This window comes from Lissotriton vulgaris, chromosome 6 (assembly GCF_964263255.1).
Source record: "Lissotriton vulgaris chromosome 6, aLisVul1.2, whole genome shotgun sequence".
Classification (NCBI taxonomy): domain Eukaryota; kingdom Metazoa; phylum Chordata; class Amphibia; order Caudata; family Salamandridae; genus Lissotriton; species Lissotriton vulgaris.
This window is the reverse complement of record NC_141694.1, coordinates 1,440,309,327-1,440,328,314: the sequence shown is the minus strand read 5'-3', so window position 1 is coordinate 1,440,328,314 and position 18,988 is coordinate 1,440,309,327. Positions and strand designations below refer to the sequence as shown.

The 18,988-nt window shown below is 40.4% G+C and overlaps 1 protein-coding gene across 2 annotated transcripts in view; it reads left to right on the top strand.

The window, feature by feature from the left end:
- LRP11 (LDL receptor related protein 11) overlaps positions 1–18,988 on the top strand; it is a 235,231-nt gene that overhangs the window by 170,257 nt on the left and 45,986 nt on the right. Inside the window, exons 5-7 of one of the 2 annotated variants that reach the window (XM_086927567.1) lie at positions 5,419–5,631; positions 6,664–6,834; positions 14,316–14,372. In XM_086927567.1, coding sequence (XP_086783693.1) covers positions 5,419–5,631; positions 6,664–6,834; positions 14,316–14,372 — 441 coding nt within the window. The remainder of the gene's footprint in view (positions 1–5,418; positions 5,632–6,663; positions 6,835–14,315; positions 14,373–18,988) is intronic. The other variant, XM_086927568.1, reaches the window with a different exon arrangement.

Below are 18,988 nucleotides of genomic sequence, written 5' to 3'. Positions count from 1 at the left end.
TTTCCAAGTCTCATATCGCTGGCCCCTAATGTGGCAAAAGGGCCGGAGTTATCGCCGGGAGTGTCGCTTGTGTTCCGCTCGCGAGCTCTGGGATCCAAGGTCAGGATGGGCAACAGGATCTATGGCAGGGGGACAGGTCCGGCGGGGACGAGCTCTTACACGGCCATCTTAGACCGGCCCGTAGCTCCTCCTCTGTATTTGCCTTTTTATTTCATGTCAAGGCCCTGTCATAGCCATTACATGACTTGTCTTCACAGCTTGATATACCGTTACTCTTTACATTTTATTGCATTTATTTATAGTGCGAACCTGGCCCAGGGATTTGAAGCACTTTACAACCGACTCAAGGGTTGCCATGCTTCAAGAACTGCAGCTTTAGCCACTGGGCCACTTCTCGCCTTTATTTAAGTGTAGCGAATGAATCTCCTTGATAAAGTGCAGAGAGGTGCAGTAAAGTTAACCTGCCGAGGAAACCTTTGTCCGAAATTCGTGCCCACACATTTTACACTTGTTAGCCAACACTTGAAAATGTTACCTGAAAAACAACTTTTTTATTAGCCCGTTGAACAACAAAGATACAAATTGGTGGGAGTGCTTTCTTGATGCAGACAGTGACTGCGTGCCTTTAGTTTGTCTTTTTTCACTTCATAACATTTTACTTTTAGATGCGCTTGTGTGTTTCATGTTCGGTAAACTAGTAAATAAAATACTTGGCATAATTGTAATTTAAAAAGTTACAGTGATGACATAGTTATGATGCTCGAACGCAGTAGGCCGCTCCTCATTTTCTAACCTTCGTGTAAATAATATCATCGTGTTATGAGAAGGGTCTTGATTAAATGTTTCATTTCGCCTTTTTGTTTTTTTCACTACCTTTCAGAAAGTGATTGAAGTGATTGCAAAGGCTGGTTCATCACTTTAAAAATGTCATTATTTGGCACAATCATGACTTCATTTCCTCAGTAAACAACGAGGCACAAGGGGAGTCTGTTTTTGTAGAGTATGTATGTTGATTTGAAGGGGATATGAAGTGTAGCAGCCGGGGCACATGGCAGAGTCTAGAAGTGTGCACTGCTGTGCTTCAAGTCACCAGTGCACCATAGTGTTCAGACAGGTGCACGCGCTCCCTGGAGTAGCGACATCTGTCGAGGGGTAGCACTGCAAGGGGCCAGTCCTAGGATTTTTGGGGCCTGAACGAAAGGGAAGATGTGAAGCCCTCTAATTTGCATGTGACATTAGAAAAAGTGTCATTACAGAAGGTGACACCACAGGACTATTGAGCTTTTTGGTATCGCTTAAGTGACCTAGTGTGGATATCAGGAACATGGATAATAGACTAAATACCCAAATTAAATAAGTTAGTCTATTTTAAAGATGTATTAAGTGGATTACAGTAGCCAACTTGAACAGATCAGCCAGGCACCGATCTCACAAAGATGGCTTTTCTTACTCAATTATAACTGACTGTTTCCAGATCAGTGCATGATAAAAATTACAAAGCATTGCGCAAAATTAATTGAATGCTATCACTATGGTAAAGTATTATGCAACAGGGTGTTGCGTAATAAGGTTGAGTTCAAATGCATGCACCTTTCCATTTTTATTTGAAAGCTTTACAAATCAAAGGTCAGAACTAAAATAGGATAGCAGTGTTCTGTAGAAACTAAACAAAGCCTGTATTTTAGTCAAGTCCCCATACCTTCATGTGAGGCTGCATCAAAGAAGGGTCGAAATCAGCCCTGTACTGGAAAGGGTGTTTAAAACATGAGTTTTTAGAGTTTTCAAGCGTATACATCATTTGATGTATTTCTTTAATCGAAATCTTGTACTACTGCATTTATGACGCAAAAATGAAAAGGCACGTTCCAAAATGCAAGGAACTAACAGCAGGATGCACTATTTAGTGTGGCGTAAGGAAGCACCTTTATACCTCCTCTGGTGGAAGCCTGTGCTAGTGAAAGTTACAGTTACTGTAACAGAAAAGAAAGTTTGAGGATGCACTTATTGTGGAACCATTAGTCATGCAAGTTGTGAGAATAAGGCAGTGGACAGCTGTGGTGTGAGTGTGCTCACGCAGGTGTGTATTTGCAGCAGCATTCCAGTGCTGTTTGTTCCTGCTGCTGCTATGACAGTTTAGGCCTTTGTATCATCAGGACAGAGAAACAATATCAACAATTTGGGTTTGCCTCTAGACTACTGCGGAACATCACAGTTTCTTAGCTAGAGACTGGAAGCTGACCCCTTACTCACACCCAAAGAATTGGTTTTATGTACTCTCTGAGTATTTAAGAAGTTCTTGCATGGCACTGCTGTGGGGATGTTACTAAAGAAGTCTTGCTCTGGTGGTGAACGAAGAGAGGGGCTGCTGTGATGGGCACACTATAGGGAATGCATTATGGATGTGTCAGCAAGTGGGGCCTAAAATCGGGAGTCAGATTTTGTTTACGGGGGCTTCGCAGAGAGCTGCACTGGCCAACCAAGGTCAGAAAGGTGTTTTTTTCCTGTAGCTCCCTTGAAGAAGGTACTCGGGATGTACTATTACACAGGTTATTTTGGGGGCACCTGGCCTATAACTACAAAGACAATATACATCTCAAGCATATCTCATGGCACTATTGCACTCTCTCCAGAACCTTACACTCAAAACAATACATGCTACAATTTACAATTACTACTGCGACGTTCAAGTAGCAGTTGTGTGTCGCTCAAAATGATATCTGTATGATGTGGAGATGCCACACGTAAACACACTGCATACCACAATATCACATTAACAAGTGAGTAGCGGGAAAATAAAAACACCCCCCCCACTTTTAACCAGAGTGAAGCAAGTCAATATTTTTACCAATGGGACAGGCTTCTCTCCATTTTTAAAGTCATATATGCTGATGAAGCCCTTTGAACAATTGTTTCATGACTATCAATAGGAGTCTTATTTAAAAAGTGACTGTCTGTGTTAGATCACCAAATTATAGTTGACCTGTATTGTAGTTCGACCTGCCAAAAAGTGTACAATACAGCCTATGGAGAACATGCATGCCTGAGACTGCCGGCTAACTTGTCATGCACATTTAAGGTGCAGCCACTACTCCTCCTCCCTCTTGGTCACGGAAGCCCAGCCGCGCCCCGCCCTACCCGCCCTAACATAACCTGGCTTCAACGTCAAGCTCAAAACAAAACAAATAATTATAATAACGGAGCTTTATTATCATTTTATTGTTTGTGTCGAGCTTGCAGTTGAAGCAGTGGGGCGATGCTCTTCTGCCTTAGTGGAGGAGCCACTGCTGCAAGGTACCTGTACATACTTGCCTTGACATACATTAGTAGTCGATATTGTGGAAGTAATATTTTTGCAGGACATCATTTCAACCTCAGTATTGTGACCTACCACTGCGGCAGCACACCCTGTAATAAATTAGGATGTGTCCTTGCTCCAACCCTTTTTTCCCTCTTTCTCAACAAAATAATCAAAGACCTTCTTGCCGTTAAGGATATTGACCCACCCAAATTGGCGAACCATAAAATCCCTGCTCTTATGTTTGCAGACGACACTCTGCTCCTCTCAAAATCCTCAATGGGGATGCAGCGTGGCTTAGACGAATTCAGTAAATTCTGCAAGAGGAGGAATTTGGTGATTAACATCAAAAAGACCAAATATATGGTCTTTAACGCAAAATGTCCAATTGCCCACACCCAAGAATGGATGGTAGAACTCTAGAGAGGGTCTCCATTTTTGAATATTTAGGACTTACCCTTAACAACAAAATGGGGTGGGATCCACAAATCAACAAGGCTAATTTAAAATTAATCCAGGCCATTGGAGGGATTTTAAAACTCCAAAAAACTTCTGTTTCAAAGGCCATTAGCCCGCCAGTTGAAATTTTTAAAATACAGGTTAGGGGGTCCACCTTATATGGGGCAGAACTGTGGGGCCATCGCTCTGCGAATGCCCTCACAGTAACAGAAAACAATTTTATGAGACAGATTCTAACTCTGCCTAAGAACACACCCCTTGTTCCATTGAGAATGGACTTGGGCATCTGCCCTATTGCAGAGTTAATATCTTCACGCCCACTGATGTACCGGCGTAGGCTTTGGAGTACCCCGGAATTGGCCCATTATAGGGATGAACTTAAAGCGGCACTGCCCATACTGGGTGCAGACAGAATCCCCTGGCTGGCTTTTATAAGAGATACCTTAAGAGCTATGGGCAGGGAAAATTTATGGACTACTCCCGAAATAACGTGCCCAGGAAGTAAAAAATAATCCTTCGCAAGTGCCATCAAGGAATTTAATTTGCCGCGTATAGTTCAGAGGGTTGACTCCTCCAGTCTAACATATGGGTTTCTCGACTTTAAGTGCCAATACAGGTTTGAACAGGCTGTAGACACTATTCAACCTGTCTTGGCATAAAAACTGTTCCTTCAATTTAGATATGGGACCCTTCCACTACTCGTAAGAACCAACAAGTGGGCAGGTAGCATTGGTTGCCTCTGCCCTGGTTGTTTAGAGGAGGAAGAAACCGTAATTCACATGGTTCTATTTTGTCCGGCGTATAAGAGCCCTAGATCTAGGTGGGTGATCCAATTGTGCAGAAACCGGGGCATTAGAAATTATTTAGAAATGTTTAGGATCTTGAAAACGCACACAGACCCGGTTTTTGTTGTTGTGATTGCTAAATTTCTATTTGCCATGTGGATTAAGCGTAGGCGTCTGCTTGATAATTGTAATGCAAATATTTAACACTCACAGTGCACCTACCTTTCCTTGGAAGATTAAGCAAGACGTGGCTTTCTACTTAGGCACTTGTGAATCATATGATTCTTAAATGTCCATTGGTTCGTGGGTGAGGTTGGGCTTCAGTCAATTTTTTATTACATTTTTATATTGTTTTTATTATTTAGATATATTATATTTTAAGATATTTATAGTAATTATATTTCCCACCATGCCGCATCCTTATTGGCCGTCCCCCCTAAAAGCGAACTTATAATTGTCTGAGTAATTTGTACTTTCGCACTCTTATATTGATTATTTTCCGAATTTTTTTAATTGATGGAAAAAACTGTATTTTTAAATTATGCTTTTATGGCTGTAATAGCCGCAATGAAGTTTCAAGAAGAAGAATAAATTAGTGGAAGGAGGCCTTGCGGCATTGACTTACAGTAGCAGTAATATTTGCATATGTTTACATGAAAGCACTGCTGGGGTCTCAGACCGCAAGATTCCCAGCAATTACTTTTGGTTCAGAAAGATGGCAGCACAAAAGGAAGGGCTGTTTTTGCCCTGTGCTGATGATATTGTCATGTGTCTCTGAAAAATACAAATGCAAAGATTCAGATAGGCCTTCCTAGGCATGAGAGTGCCACTTGTGGAGATAGATTCAGAACTGTGCTAAGTGTTTTCTTTTTCCTTCAGTTGGTCCTCCTGATAGAAAAACAGTGACTCATTCAGTGGACAGCAACATAGAGAAGAAGACCATGGAATCGGCTAAAACGGATAAAGTTGCTAACATAGTAAATGACCAACAAACCAGGGAAGGAAAGCAGCCTTTGGTGTCACCTAATGAAGAAAGGTCTGAGCAGAATAGGATACCGGAAATGAAAGAAAACAGTGAGCAGTTTATACCAGGTAAGAAGGCACAACTCTACATTCACCTTTCTACGTTTGCTGTGGATCTATTTTAGAGAGGGATGTGAGTTGTCAGCCAAAGTGTCCGTACAACTGAGACCTGCAATAATATAAGATGTCTTGAGAGCAGGGCAAGGTAACATTGGCCCAAACTGATCATGGGAGCAAGATTACTTTGAGCATTGATGTCCTGCCAAGGTATTGTAAACGAATACATCTATGCATGAAGCACAAATGTGATCATTGTATATTTGCAGGATTAGTTATTTCTTTAAATGAAAAACGTAATAAAGGAAAAGTTAGAAGAACACAATTTAAGGAAGGACCTTTCGGTTGAGGGATGTGCAAGTTTATAAACTCAGCAATCTGCGATCTGAAACAATGTTTAGGGCTATGACAGTTGCTCAAAAATGTGCATCAAAAATTCCACCTAATACCCAGTACTGCAGCGTGGACGACAACAAGTTACTATCTAATGAGGGAATTTCCCATTTCCACTGCCCCTGCCTAAAAGTGGCTTTACTGTAATTGGTAGTTATAATGAAGACAGAAGAACCATTCTGCTGGGTCAATTTACACGTAACACTTATGATGTTGGGAATGTCGAGTATCCTACTGAATATTGTTGTTGCTAAGAGACGTGTAAACCTACAGCATGGCCAGTAATTTTCCATTCCTACTTTACCTGAATTATAATGCTGCTTAATTCTTCCATTACAAAGGACACGACTCAAAACTCTCCAATGAAATCTAAAACTCCATTTCCCCTTTTGCTTTCCTTTTTTAAATGCACACCCCAAGCGTAATGGGTAGTAGCATTAGCACAGGGATGACATAACATCTTGCTCATCCTGTTAATGTCTGTTTAATTCTTCGGTTTATTAAAATGTCCATTATTGTTGTCGCAAGCTTGTTGATTATATTGTATTCATTTTAGTTGCCACTTTGAGTTACTACTGTCATGCTTCAACGTTTTCTCCATGGATATGATAGATATATTTTTTTTTCTTGTGTGTTCCTCTGATCGATCAGAGCGCTGCTTAGCTCCCCCTGTCACTGGCCCCTGCAAGGGTCTCTTCTCTCGCTGGTACTTCGATGTCTCTTCTGGCACGTGCATGCATTTCTTCTATGGTGGCTGCAAAGGCAATGAAAACAACTTCCTACAAGAGGCGGACTGCATCAGTGAATGTGTAGATGTTCATGGTAAATTCATGTTTACTTTAAATCATCACTCACCCTTTTAGTTTGCTGGATGTGTGGCTTCTGCAGTACTCATCTAAAAATATATGCATGGTAAAATTACCCTTTACATTATTTTACCTATCATGCTGTTATATAACGTATTGCATGCACTTATTTTTCATCTGACATTTCTAAAATGCTGTATTCTCCGTCTCCTTCAATCAGATAGCATAGATGTATGCAGTTTTTTTAGTTGGGCACGTGACTTTATCAATCTTCCAGAATCCTATTGTTTTAACTTTCCACTAAAATGATTTATATTTATTCCATGGTAAGTGGAGAATGTGATGGGGAGGCGTTTGTGTATGTGTGCATGCAGAGTTTCATATCACTTTGTAATAAGAAGCTTTGGCGCCCATTTCAGATTATGTAGAGTTATGGCAACAGGAGCTGTCCTGTTTTTTTCTGAAGTCTTGCTCATTTGGCTGCTGCACTTTGAGTAGAGTTGGTTGCTTGAGGCGCTCTGCTGGTGCAAAAGGGTGGTCTGTTGGCACTAAGGTCACAGTCACCTCTTGCATACCATGGGAATATTCTAGGATGGTGCAGCCTCTCTGACCAGTATTCTAACATTAGCCATAGAAACTTTACAAGTACAAGTCTCACTTATCCTCCTAGTAAAACAGAGCAAAGGGGGCTCTATTTATTAAATACATTCTTGATCTCTAATTCTCATTTACAAGCTAATAGCCAGCAACCTCGGTCTGGGATTTTCCTTACTCGATAATCTAAAATTCTCATTTTCTCTTTCTTCAAACATGTTTAGACTTCAATTCTTCCACTTTATCAGCTCTGCAGAACAGAGATAGTGTATACCAACTACGTACATCAAATTGGCCATGTACATTTTAATAGGAGATAAACATCTTGAAACGTAAGAGTAGAGCTTTATTGTCCCACGTGAGCTGTTCATTTCGGGGGTTAATTGTCACAGCAAACAGTATTGGCAACAGAGGACAGCCTTTCTGGTTACTCTTTAAATGCAAAGTATTTTCAAATGTGAATCCCCAACACTAAGCAACCAGTGGGTCAGTTCCCTTCCTAGTTTCTTGAATAGATAGGTAAGTCCAGTGTACATAGTCAAGTGTTTGCTTTGAGCCATATATGTAAATAGACAATATGAAAGTCTGTGTTAGATCTGTCAAAGGACTGAATCAAGGTATGTGCCAATAATGACGGACATCTTTAAGCAATAGACTCCTCTTTATATTTGTACATCTGGGCCCCTGATACGAAGTGAGCTGAGCACCTAACGTTTTTTAAAAGAGCTTCTATTCACAGGTCAATAGGGTGATTGAATGATATGTTCTAGGCTCTTTGATCAGGCCATCGACGTAACTCAATTGCCAAATGTCTGTGATAGACACACTCCCCCAAAATAACTTAAATAAAGACTTCGAAACCCAAGACAGATAGAATCGTATCTCTAGTGATCCAACCATCCACCTTGGGGAAAACCCAAACCATTCATAATGCTGTTTATGATGGGCTCATCGTCATCATGCCTAGTACCATAGTGCTTTACAATGCTTTCAGAATCTCTGACACACTGGATCCTAGCGCTCCCTTGCTGTTATCAAGAATTCTTTCAGATGTACTTTTACTTTGAAGATTTGGAAGTTTTTATACCCGATCGAACTCAGTGGTACTCAAACACTGGTATTGTTCTTGATTCATAAACCTGTTCTGTTTGCCTTTCCAGGACAGCAGAGAATTTATTTGAGCTTGTGGTCAACTTGCCTAAAATGATTTAGCTCTATTAGCCTCTAATGGAGGTTTTAGCTTGTTTATTTCCTTCTCAAGTGAATCCAACCTGATCCTCCCCAGCTTCTAATTTATTACACTCTTCTGGGAGAACCTGCCTCTGAGATTTGAGTGACCCAGCATTAGTTGCAAAGAACTCAGAGTTGGAATCTTGCAAATATTCTCTCTCCTGATCTTTTTGCTAAATGATAATGCTGTCCTAACTAAATACCGCTGAGCATCGGTAGCAAACCAAAATGAATCTATGGTGGAGGTTACAATTCAAAACCTTACCAAGCAGCCAACTGCTCATCAGAAAAAAATATGTCCTGGAGAAATTATTGTTTTCTGGAGTAAAAAGTATACTCTCTTCTTGACTTATGCAGGGCCTTTCATACATCCAGAAGTTTTGGGATATTGCAGAATATGCCTAATACCTAGTGAGCCAGTGCAAGTAGGATTTCACACAGACTATACTCAATATGTCAGTCATTTCTTGGTTACTCAACAATTCATAAATGTTGAATTACTGTGATGGGCAATGTGCAGTGAAATGCATGCAAATTATTCAGTCTTCCGCTAGTGACATCTAGCTTATTAGCACCACCATATAATTTCTAACCAAGGTCGTTTTGAAATATTTCCAATGTACCTTCCATAAAGAGACTTCTATTTCTCACTGAAAATGTCACTCTTTCTAGAGTCACTTAATGAGATTGTTTCTTAATACAGTCCTTAATTTGAGTATAGCCTTCAACTTTTCATTTTATGTTGTATTTGTTTTTGTAAGCAATGAAATGTTTATGATCCATAGCTTTATATGCAATTATTTATTTGCATGAATGAAATATCATTTAAATGAACAAACTTCTCATCCATCATAATCTCTTCTCCTAGAACTCTGGACATTTTCTTTGATGTTTTGTCCTGGAAGACTTTAGTCATTTAACATTAAAATAACATGTATGAGACGTCTCACTTTGCCTTAGTTCCAGCCTTGTTGGTGTTAAGCACTTTCACTCTTCATTTTTGTAGAATACACCTCTTTTCAACTTTAACCTAAAGATATTAACCATTTTCCTCTTGAATGATTACCTAAGAAAATGAATTCTAATGGCTATAGATTGCTTAACTTCTCCCAAGAACATATGTCAATAAGATCTTCTTCAGTTTTAAACATTCAGCTTGTCTATGGTTGTAGAAAAATCTCATGTATTTTGATGTTTCATAAACCAAATGCCCCTTTTTGCAGTAAGGTCTATATGCGTGAGGGCAAGATTAATATTTCTCCTACTCTCAAAAGACCTGTAGAAAATGTACTAATAGTGATTAGCACTTGCTATTATGGTTTACTATCTGTTATTGTGAATATTTATGTGATTTATGATTGGAGTATCTGTTTTATTAAATTTAGTTTACCTATAAACCTGGTCTAAGAGTGTTATGAGTTTCCATTTTTCCCTTTTTGCCTTCAACCAAGGAACTTTACATTTATTTTGTTCTGTTATTTTTTTCTCTGCCTTTTGTAATCCCAACCTCTAGCTATGGCAAAGTATTTATCTCACTTAAAGGGCCAAGTTCAATATTTGGGTTTGGCATCCCCTTTCAATAGAAACGTTTTTACTGTTTTACACCATTTCACTGTACATTGTGAAATATTTCTCAAGTCACATATTGGCCACATAATGACTACAACTATATTACCTGAGTCAAAAGTTAATAGTTATTTGCAAACCCCATAATGCAGAGTTTGAATCATTGTTAGGCCATATTCATTACCTTACACCCCCTCACAATTCCTCAAAATGGGAGTTAACGTTTCCAAGGTGATATTAAATAATAGTGATGCCAGTGCTTTATAAACTGTAGAAAACAATCTGAGATCATTCTATTCACTGTTGAGATCGCAGTCCTAGAGAATTACACCTAAATACTACATCTTCAGAACTGATAATAGGATATTCCAGTTTACATTATCAAACGTTCTTTGAGCTTCTTGTAAATCACCACAGCACTCAGATTTTCCGCCTCTTCACAGTTCTTGACAATACCTGAAATAAAGCCAATCATGTCATGAATATACCTCCTTTTTTAATAGTAATTGATCCTTATTTAATATTTTCCTCACATCTTGATCTATACCTGAAGCGTAGCATTTAGTCAGCAGATCCTACTTGTTTTGTGATTTATAAAAATTTGCAGATGTTTTCTCTCAACTGTAAACTTGTCATTTCCACAGTATATTAATATGGTTTAACAAGAGTAGAACTTTCTCTCTGCACATGATTTTGTAAAAGAGACTGTTGAAGCCACCTTGACGGGGCAATTAACCCCTTTTAAGTTCTGCATTTCTTCTTTCACTTCAAATTATGTTACTGGCGCTAGAGTTGTCTCTCGGTTTTTTAATAGTTGGGATATGTTTCTTATTCTAATAGTCGTCTTCAGTACTCCAACTGCACTCTTTAGTTACATACAAGTTACTGTAAAAAAATTTATTGTGTCACAAATGTTCTTCCTTTTCACGAAAAAGTGGTTTTATCTAGTATTGTTTATATGATATTTGAGGCTAGTAATCTCCAAGTACTTGTCTTCTTGTTGACTTTATTTCTGATTCAGACAAACTAGTTTGCATTCTGTTGTCTTTGTATATTATTCATTTTATATTTTAGTTTTTGCTTCTTTGTCTTCAAGTATCTATAGCCTTTGAAGCGCGTATTCTTCAGCTCTCTTAAATACTTTTCCAATGTTTGAGGATTTTTTATATGCTAGTTTTGTGCTTCAAACCATATGACATTTGCTCCTCTCTACTAAGAAAACCTTCAATTTCTGTTCAATCAAATTCCATTCTCAATAAGGATTCTTTGAGTTTCCAACGATGTTTCCCCTCTCCTGTGGCGCATGCTAAATGTAATAACGATGGACCAGTATTTTTATATTTTCCAGAAACAATCTAACCGTGAATAAAGTCACATGAAAAATAAGTAATCTAGCTAGATTCATGAACTATTTCTCTCTTCATAACACAAGGAATCCAAAGCTAACATGGGGTATTCAATGGAATGTAATACATTAATCCTATACATTATGAATTTATAGCATGCCAAAAACTTAAAAGCGCTACTGTACCTGGAGTATTCTTGCTTAGCAAAGTGGAATGAAGCATGCATTAGCTGTTGTACATCAACTTAAGCCAACCCTTCAATGACATTTTATTTTAGATTTGGTTCAGGCTGATGTTAATTCCTCATTTAAGTGGCCTACCTTCCATACCTTCTTATCTGTTTTCCTGCACATGTCTGATCATAATTTAGAATGATATTGGAATGCTACACGGAAGAGGAGAAATGAGTATCAGCACCTTGGCACTGTAAGTTCCTACTCCTGATGTAGTGAGCTCAGCGGTCTCCCTTCTCATATGGTCGGCAGTTACTTTCTCCCATAATTGAGTTTGATGGTTGGCTCTTGTTTTTTTAAACATTGGAGTCATACATACAATCATCAATGAAGCGAGTGAAATATTCAAGTGTTCATGAAATAAGACCAGCAAAGCCCAATTTTAACTTTTCTGGAAATAGATCCTACCACAAGGTGATCACCATTCAATGTATAAAAATGAAGGGCCTGGCAGTTGTCTTTAAATACAAAGAGACAAGGAAATGCTTGTTACAGCTCAAAACAACCATTTAGTAAATATGTTGTAATCAGTATATCTATGTGAGGTGTAAATTCTAGAAGGGATGAAGTCTAAATTAGAGATTTAACCATAGGAACAGGCATTGGGCAAGTACTAATTTAAGACCATGCGAAAAGCCAGGCCTAAAATGTTTGAAAAGCAGGAGGTGTGTAATCAACAGAAAAATAGTTTAAATCAAATATTTATTCAAATAAATACAGCAACCCTCAATCCATGATAAAAGGATGACTACCTCACAGGTGGTGCACATCCACAGCAAATGACACCCATAGATACATTTGGGTGACAGCATACGTTTGGGCTGACAACATTTTTAATTAGTACCATGTAGACCTTAAAGAACAATTATGTCAGGATTTATTGGCGAAGTAGGTCAACTTGGGGTAACACATCTAGACAACTGGTGTTCTACACCACTCAAATTACTTTCATATTTCACTTTACTAATTCACCACTAATCCTTTATGGGTTTCGGGAGTAGTGTGCTACTCGGCGAAAAAGCGCTTCAACACCTCATCAGGGGTAGCAAGCGCTATATAAATGCAAACCTTTTTCCTTTTCTATGCCTCCACTATCCTTCTCAACCCAAATAACTGACTAACATATCCACCAATCAAATTATTTCATCTTTCACTATACTAAATCACCATTAATCCTTAATGGGTTCAGGAGGAAGCGATTCAACACCTTGTCAGGGGTGGTAAGCTGTATATAAATGCAATTACAATACAATATCAGATAGGAAACATCTAAGGCAATCCATGGCATGGAACCCTATACCCATCGTAGAGGAGGGAATGGACAAAAGTACTCCATGATCCCTTACGCTAAGGCCACCATGTCATGCCTTGTGCATAAATAACATGATATTGTATCCTTCAGATGGTATCTTCACCTCTCTACACACATGCTGAAGTATCTCATCCTATCCCTGAAGTGGAGTTGCTGGATTAGAATGGTGCTAGACGGTGCTGTCTGTGTAAGGTGGAGAGAGCGAGTACTGTGCCTTCGCAGAACCAAAGAGGAAGACATCCCCTTTAGCTGTAGGATGTTAATACCTATTTCTCCAGGAATTTGTTATTTTTAGCTGATCTCTACTTTCACAGGAAATTGTGTGAAGCACAGATTATTTTGCCGTGACCATCCTAACACATCTTTCACCCTCGTATCCGACATTTGGGTTATTTTGTTGAACTTCCTAATCTTGTTTCACTATTCTACATCTTCAGTTTCAGCTCCCATTGGTGCTTCAATCTGTGTGTTTTTCTACCTTGATGATGTCAGTATAATTAAGTTCATTTGTACTGCCATTGTATCTTTTTTTCTCTAGGCTGGATCTAGACCATTGGATGACATTGAGTAGGTTTGCTGGTGAGGGCTCAGGCAATCGTTCCTTCTCCTATAATGGCGGCTTTGTTCAGGATTTTCTGCTTTTTTTGCAGCAGCTGTGTAATTTTGTTTTGTTGTTTTGCCTAAGTTTAGGAGTTTCGGTAGTTCCCCAGTTGCACCACTTTAGACACACTTTGTTGACACTATAACGTAGTAACTTTTCCGCATATCAAACCCCAACCAATGAGTGCCTAAAACATACCCTTCAGAGTTCTAAAGTTTGAGGTTTTGACAGAAGAGAATCTTCAATTATTAACTCCCTTGCGCAACTTATGCTCTCGGTGTTGCATCGCAGTGTTCTGCATCTTACCAGTCCACCAAAAAATGGGAACAGGAGGCCCTTTCTTAGGTTCAGTAGGTTAGAATGCCTTTCAGATCTGTTTTATTGAGGTTTGTGATTTATATAGTGTATGCAGGATTCTGCATGACATTCAAGGGCTTCTATTGGAGCACCATACATGTACATGCTATCAGCCATTTTACCAGGCCAGGCCCCTAAAATACAGTAGTAATGGCTGGCAGGCAAGAAATGTGATGTATTAATAAAGACCGTTACATCAAAGGTAGTTTTCAATAGAGTGCACAGAAAGTAAACTATGCACTTTTCTTTTTTTTCCAGGGGCAGTGGAAGAAGAGGCTGAAACAAAGGCCCCATCCCTCGAAAACATTAAACCAGGTTTGATTTGATTGTTGTATTAAGTGGTTGCAAATGTATTACATTGATATTAACAGAGCCACAATCAGACAGTGAAGATGTTAAAGAACCTGTGCTTAGCACTTTGATTAAATGTTCCTATTGTAACAAATATGTTGATCTGTATGACCAAACTCATGGAACTGGTAATTAAATCAAAAGGTTTTTCAGTGCAGTGAAATGTGCATTTGACTTTATTTGGACTGGGAAAGTGCATTAAATGAATGCGCCTTCCTAGTTTTATTGTGCACACTGTGCAAGCACACTGGTGGACTGTAAGCACCAAATTTAATGTCTTATGTGATTAATAATTGTAGTACTAATGCTGTATATGTGATAAGTAGATGTAAGTTATTTGATAGGATTTTGGCTTGCTAAAGTATAATAATCATTCTCTAATCTACAGAATCGGAGAACCCCACTACTCAACACCGGGTTACATGTTTCTGAAACCATAGTTGGGTCCCTTTCCAACAAGCTTGATGGCAATAGAGCGCTGTATAATAGTGCAGTGCAGTTCAGTGCACTAAGAGAAGATAGAGGAGTGTATGGTACTCCCAGCACGGCAGGGCTGCCGTGCTGGGAGTTACAGGAGAGGATGGATTCTGGTTTGAGGAGCAGCATTGGAGGGGGCTGGAAAGCCATTTGCTGGGAGACGCTTGACCAAGAGGGAGAATAAGTTGCGGAACAAGGTTTAGGTGAACTGTTGCACCCAATAACCAAAAAGATGCTTGAAAAGCGAATACAAATAAGCTCTGTGATGTCGAGAAGGCATGGAGCTTGGGGATTTCGAATGGGATAAACTTTCACTCCCTTGTGTCTGAGTTTTCCTTTCTGCGCTACCTTTATTTGTGTGTGGTGATGCTGCCACTGGACATCTTGTGAAGCCCTGTGGCTACCTTGATGTCGGTATCAAGGCACAGAGGGGAGCCATTGTTCGCCTTGTAAAAGAGGAGGTAGCGAGTCTTGAAATAATTGCAATTCACCAGGAGTTTTATTAAAGGAGGAGGAGTGTACCTTTACCCCATGGGTGTGTTGGAGAAGTGTCAAACGAACCCATGTTAGGTATGAAATTGAGTTATAACTAGGGGGTTTTCACTTCTGGAATCCGCCGAACCCATGTGAGGCTCAGTGTGACCCCCTGTGTAAATTTGCAATGGATTCACGAATCTTGACGCACTTTTGGGAAGAAAACACTTTCCCACCTACTCAGATACCTACACAGGTACTCACACACTCATTTACAGACCTGCACAGGCAGTCACACACAAACTCACAGACCTACACAGGCATTCACACTCCCACTCACAAAGCCATGCAGGCACTCTCAGACCCACTCACAGACCTATGCAGGCATTGACACATCCACTCACAGACCCACTCGCAAACCCCCACCGACACTTAGGCAACCACTCACAGACTCACACAGACACTCATACAGCCACTCACCCAGCCACACAGACACTCACACCACCACTCACAGACACTCACACCACCACTCACAGACCCTCAAACTTACAGGCCCACACAAAGACACCCACTCATAGACACTTACAGGAAATCACACATCAACTTCAGACTCACACAGACACTCACCCACTCACAGGCCAATCTAGGCACTCGCACTCCCACTCATACACCCACACAGCTACTCACACACCCACTCACAGACCCGTACACCCACTCACTGATGCAAAAGACCACTCACACACCCGCTCACACATCTTCAAAACAACTCACACACCCACTCATACTTCCATACAAACACTCACTCACAGACCCATACAGTCATTTACACACCCAGTCACCGACCTATACAGCTACTCACACACCCAGTCACCGACCCATACAGCTACTCACACACCCACTCACAGACACATACACCCACTCACAGACACATACACCCACTCACAGACACATACACCCACTCACAGACACATACACCCACTCACAGACACATACACCCACTCACAGACACATACACCCACTCACAGACACATACACCCACTCAGACACATACACCCACTCACAGACACATACACCCACTCAGACACATACACCCACTCACACACATATACACCCACTCACAGACATATACACCCACTCACAGACATATACACCCACTCACAGACATATACACCCACTCACAGACATATACACCCACTCACAGACATATACACCCACTCACAGACATATACACCCACTCACAGACATATACACCCACTCACACACATACACCCACTCACACACATACACCCACTCACACACATACACCCACTCACACACATACACCCACTCACACACATACACCCACTCACAGACGCATACATCCACTCACAGACACATACATCCACTCACAGACCCATACATCCACTCACAGACCCATACATCCACTCACAGACCCATACATCCACTCACAGACCCATACATCCACTCACAGACCCATACATCCACTCACAGACCCATACATCCACTCACAGACCCATACATCCACTCACAGACCGATACATCCACTCACAGACCGATACATCCACTCACAGACCCATACATCCACTCACAGACCCATACATCCACTCACAGACCCATACATCCACTCACAGACCCATACATCCACTCACAGACCCATACATCCACTCACAGATCCATACATCCACTCACAGACCCATACATCCACTCACAGACCCATACATCCACTCACACACCCATACATCCACTCACACACCCATACATCCACTCACACACCCATACATCCACTCACACACCCATACATCCACTCACACACCCATACATCCACTAACACACCCATACATCCACTCACACACCCATACATCCACTCACACCCATAAAACCACTCCCACACCTACTCAAGATCCATGCAGCCACTCACACACCCACTCACACCGTATCCAGCTGCTCACATACCCACTCTCAAAGGATATTGGTTAGTTAGGAAATAAAAGATTAAAAAAAACCTTGAAAATGCGCTAAACAACAAAGGGTACACGGATGTTATAGTTAAAAAATAACATTAAAAAAGCAGAAAGTCACAGAAAAAAAGCAAAGGTCACAGGGTTGTTGTAGTTAGGAAATGAAACTAAAAAAAAACCTTAGACATTGAATGAAAAAGTCAAAGGTTAAGGGGATGTAATAATTAGGCTCAGATTATCCAAAGACAAAACCATAGAAATTCAGCAGTTATAATTAACTGAGCTACCTATAACTTATGGTCCGCAATGCCCTGCTTATGACCTTGCATATTACATCACTCATGACATGGTCATGACCTGGTCAGTGATATCAATGATGACCTCACTGATGACATCTCAAATGACATCACTGATGACATCATCCAGTAATTGTGAATATTTTCTACATGTTCAGGAGTGTTAAACATATATACAAAGGTGCCACCAAAGTTGAATTAGCGTACTTAGTGGACTACTAATGGGTGATAATATATCTAAAATATATTAAATGAGTTGGTGTTATGACTGTTGTATCTGTGTGTGAGTTACAGTATGGGTGTGTGAGTGGCTGTTTGGGTGAATATGTGAGTGTGTGACTATGGGTGAATAAGTGGGTGTGTCTGTGACTATGGGTGAGTGAGTGGCTCTTTTGGTGAGTGAGTTGATGTGTAAATGAGTGGCTGTATGAGTGGTTGTATGGGTGAGCGATGGTGTGGAAGTGGTTGTATGGGTGAATGAGTGGCTGTTTGAGTGGGTATTTGGTTAACTGAGTGGTGTGTGTGAGTGGCTATATTGAAGATTGAGTGGCTGTGTCAGTGACTGTAAGGGTGAGTGAGTAGATTTGTGAGTGCTTGTATGGATGTGTCAATGTGTATGTAAGTGGTTGTGTGTTGATGAGTGAGTGGCTCAAAGAGTGTGCATACATGAGTGGGTATGTGAGTGGCTTTATAGGTGAGCTAGTGGCTGTGTGAGTGACTGAATCAGTGGCTGTGTGAGTATGTGTATGCCTAAACTCCGAAAAATCTGACTGATTATTGGCACATCCTCCACTTTTGACATAACTAGAATTTGTCCATAAGAAATGGGTAACCTTCCATCCCCTACTGCTGTTGCAAAAAGTCTGGGGGTTAAGATTTACATCACTCTCTCCTTTAAGTCCCAAGTCAAGACCACTGCTGGAGTTTGCTTTGCCCTAGTGAAAGCATTGAGAAAGACCATTAAGTTTCTGACAGAAAACATATGGAAGGACATCATCCAGACATTAAACAAATCACGGTTTGATTATGCAAATGTCCTGCTTCTTGGGTCCCCCAATACCTGACAGGTAGCAGCGGGTCCAGATTGCTGCTGCAGTGTTGGTGCTGAACATTCCACAATGCCATTCAATTATGAAGAGCTTTAAGACCCTAATTTGGCTACCTATTAGCCACAGAATAGGAATCAAACCCTTCTTTTTACATTTAGGGCGATGAAACAGGAGGGCCCATTGTACATAAAAAAACAAGATTAAAAAGTACCAACCCCTTAGAAACCTTTGTTCGACTCGCCAGAATTTGATTGTGCGTCCCTAAGATACACAAATCATGAACTGGAGGTCTAACCTTCTCTGTCCTGGCTCTGAAGCTATGGAAT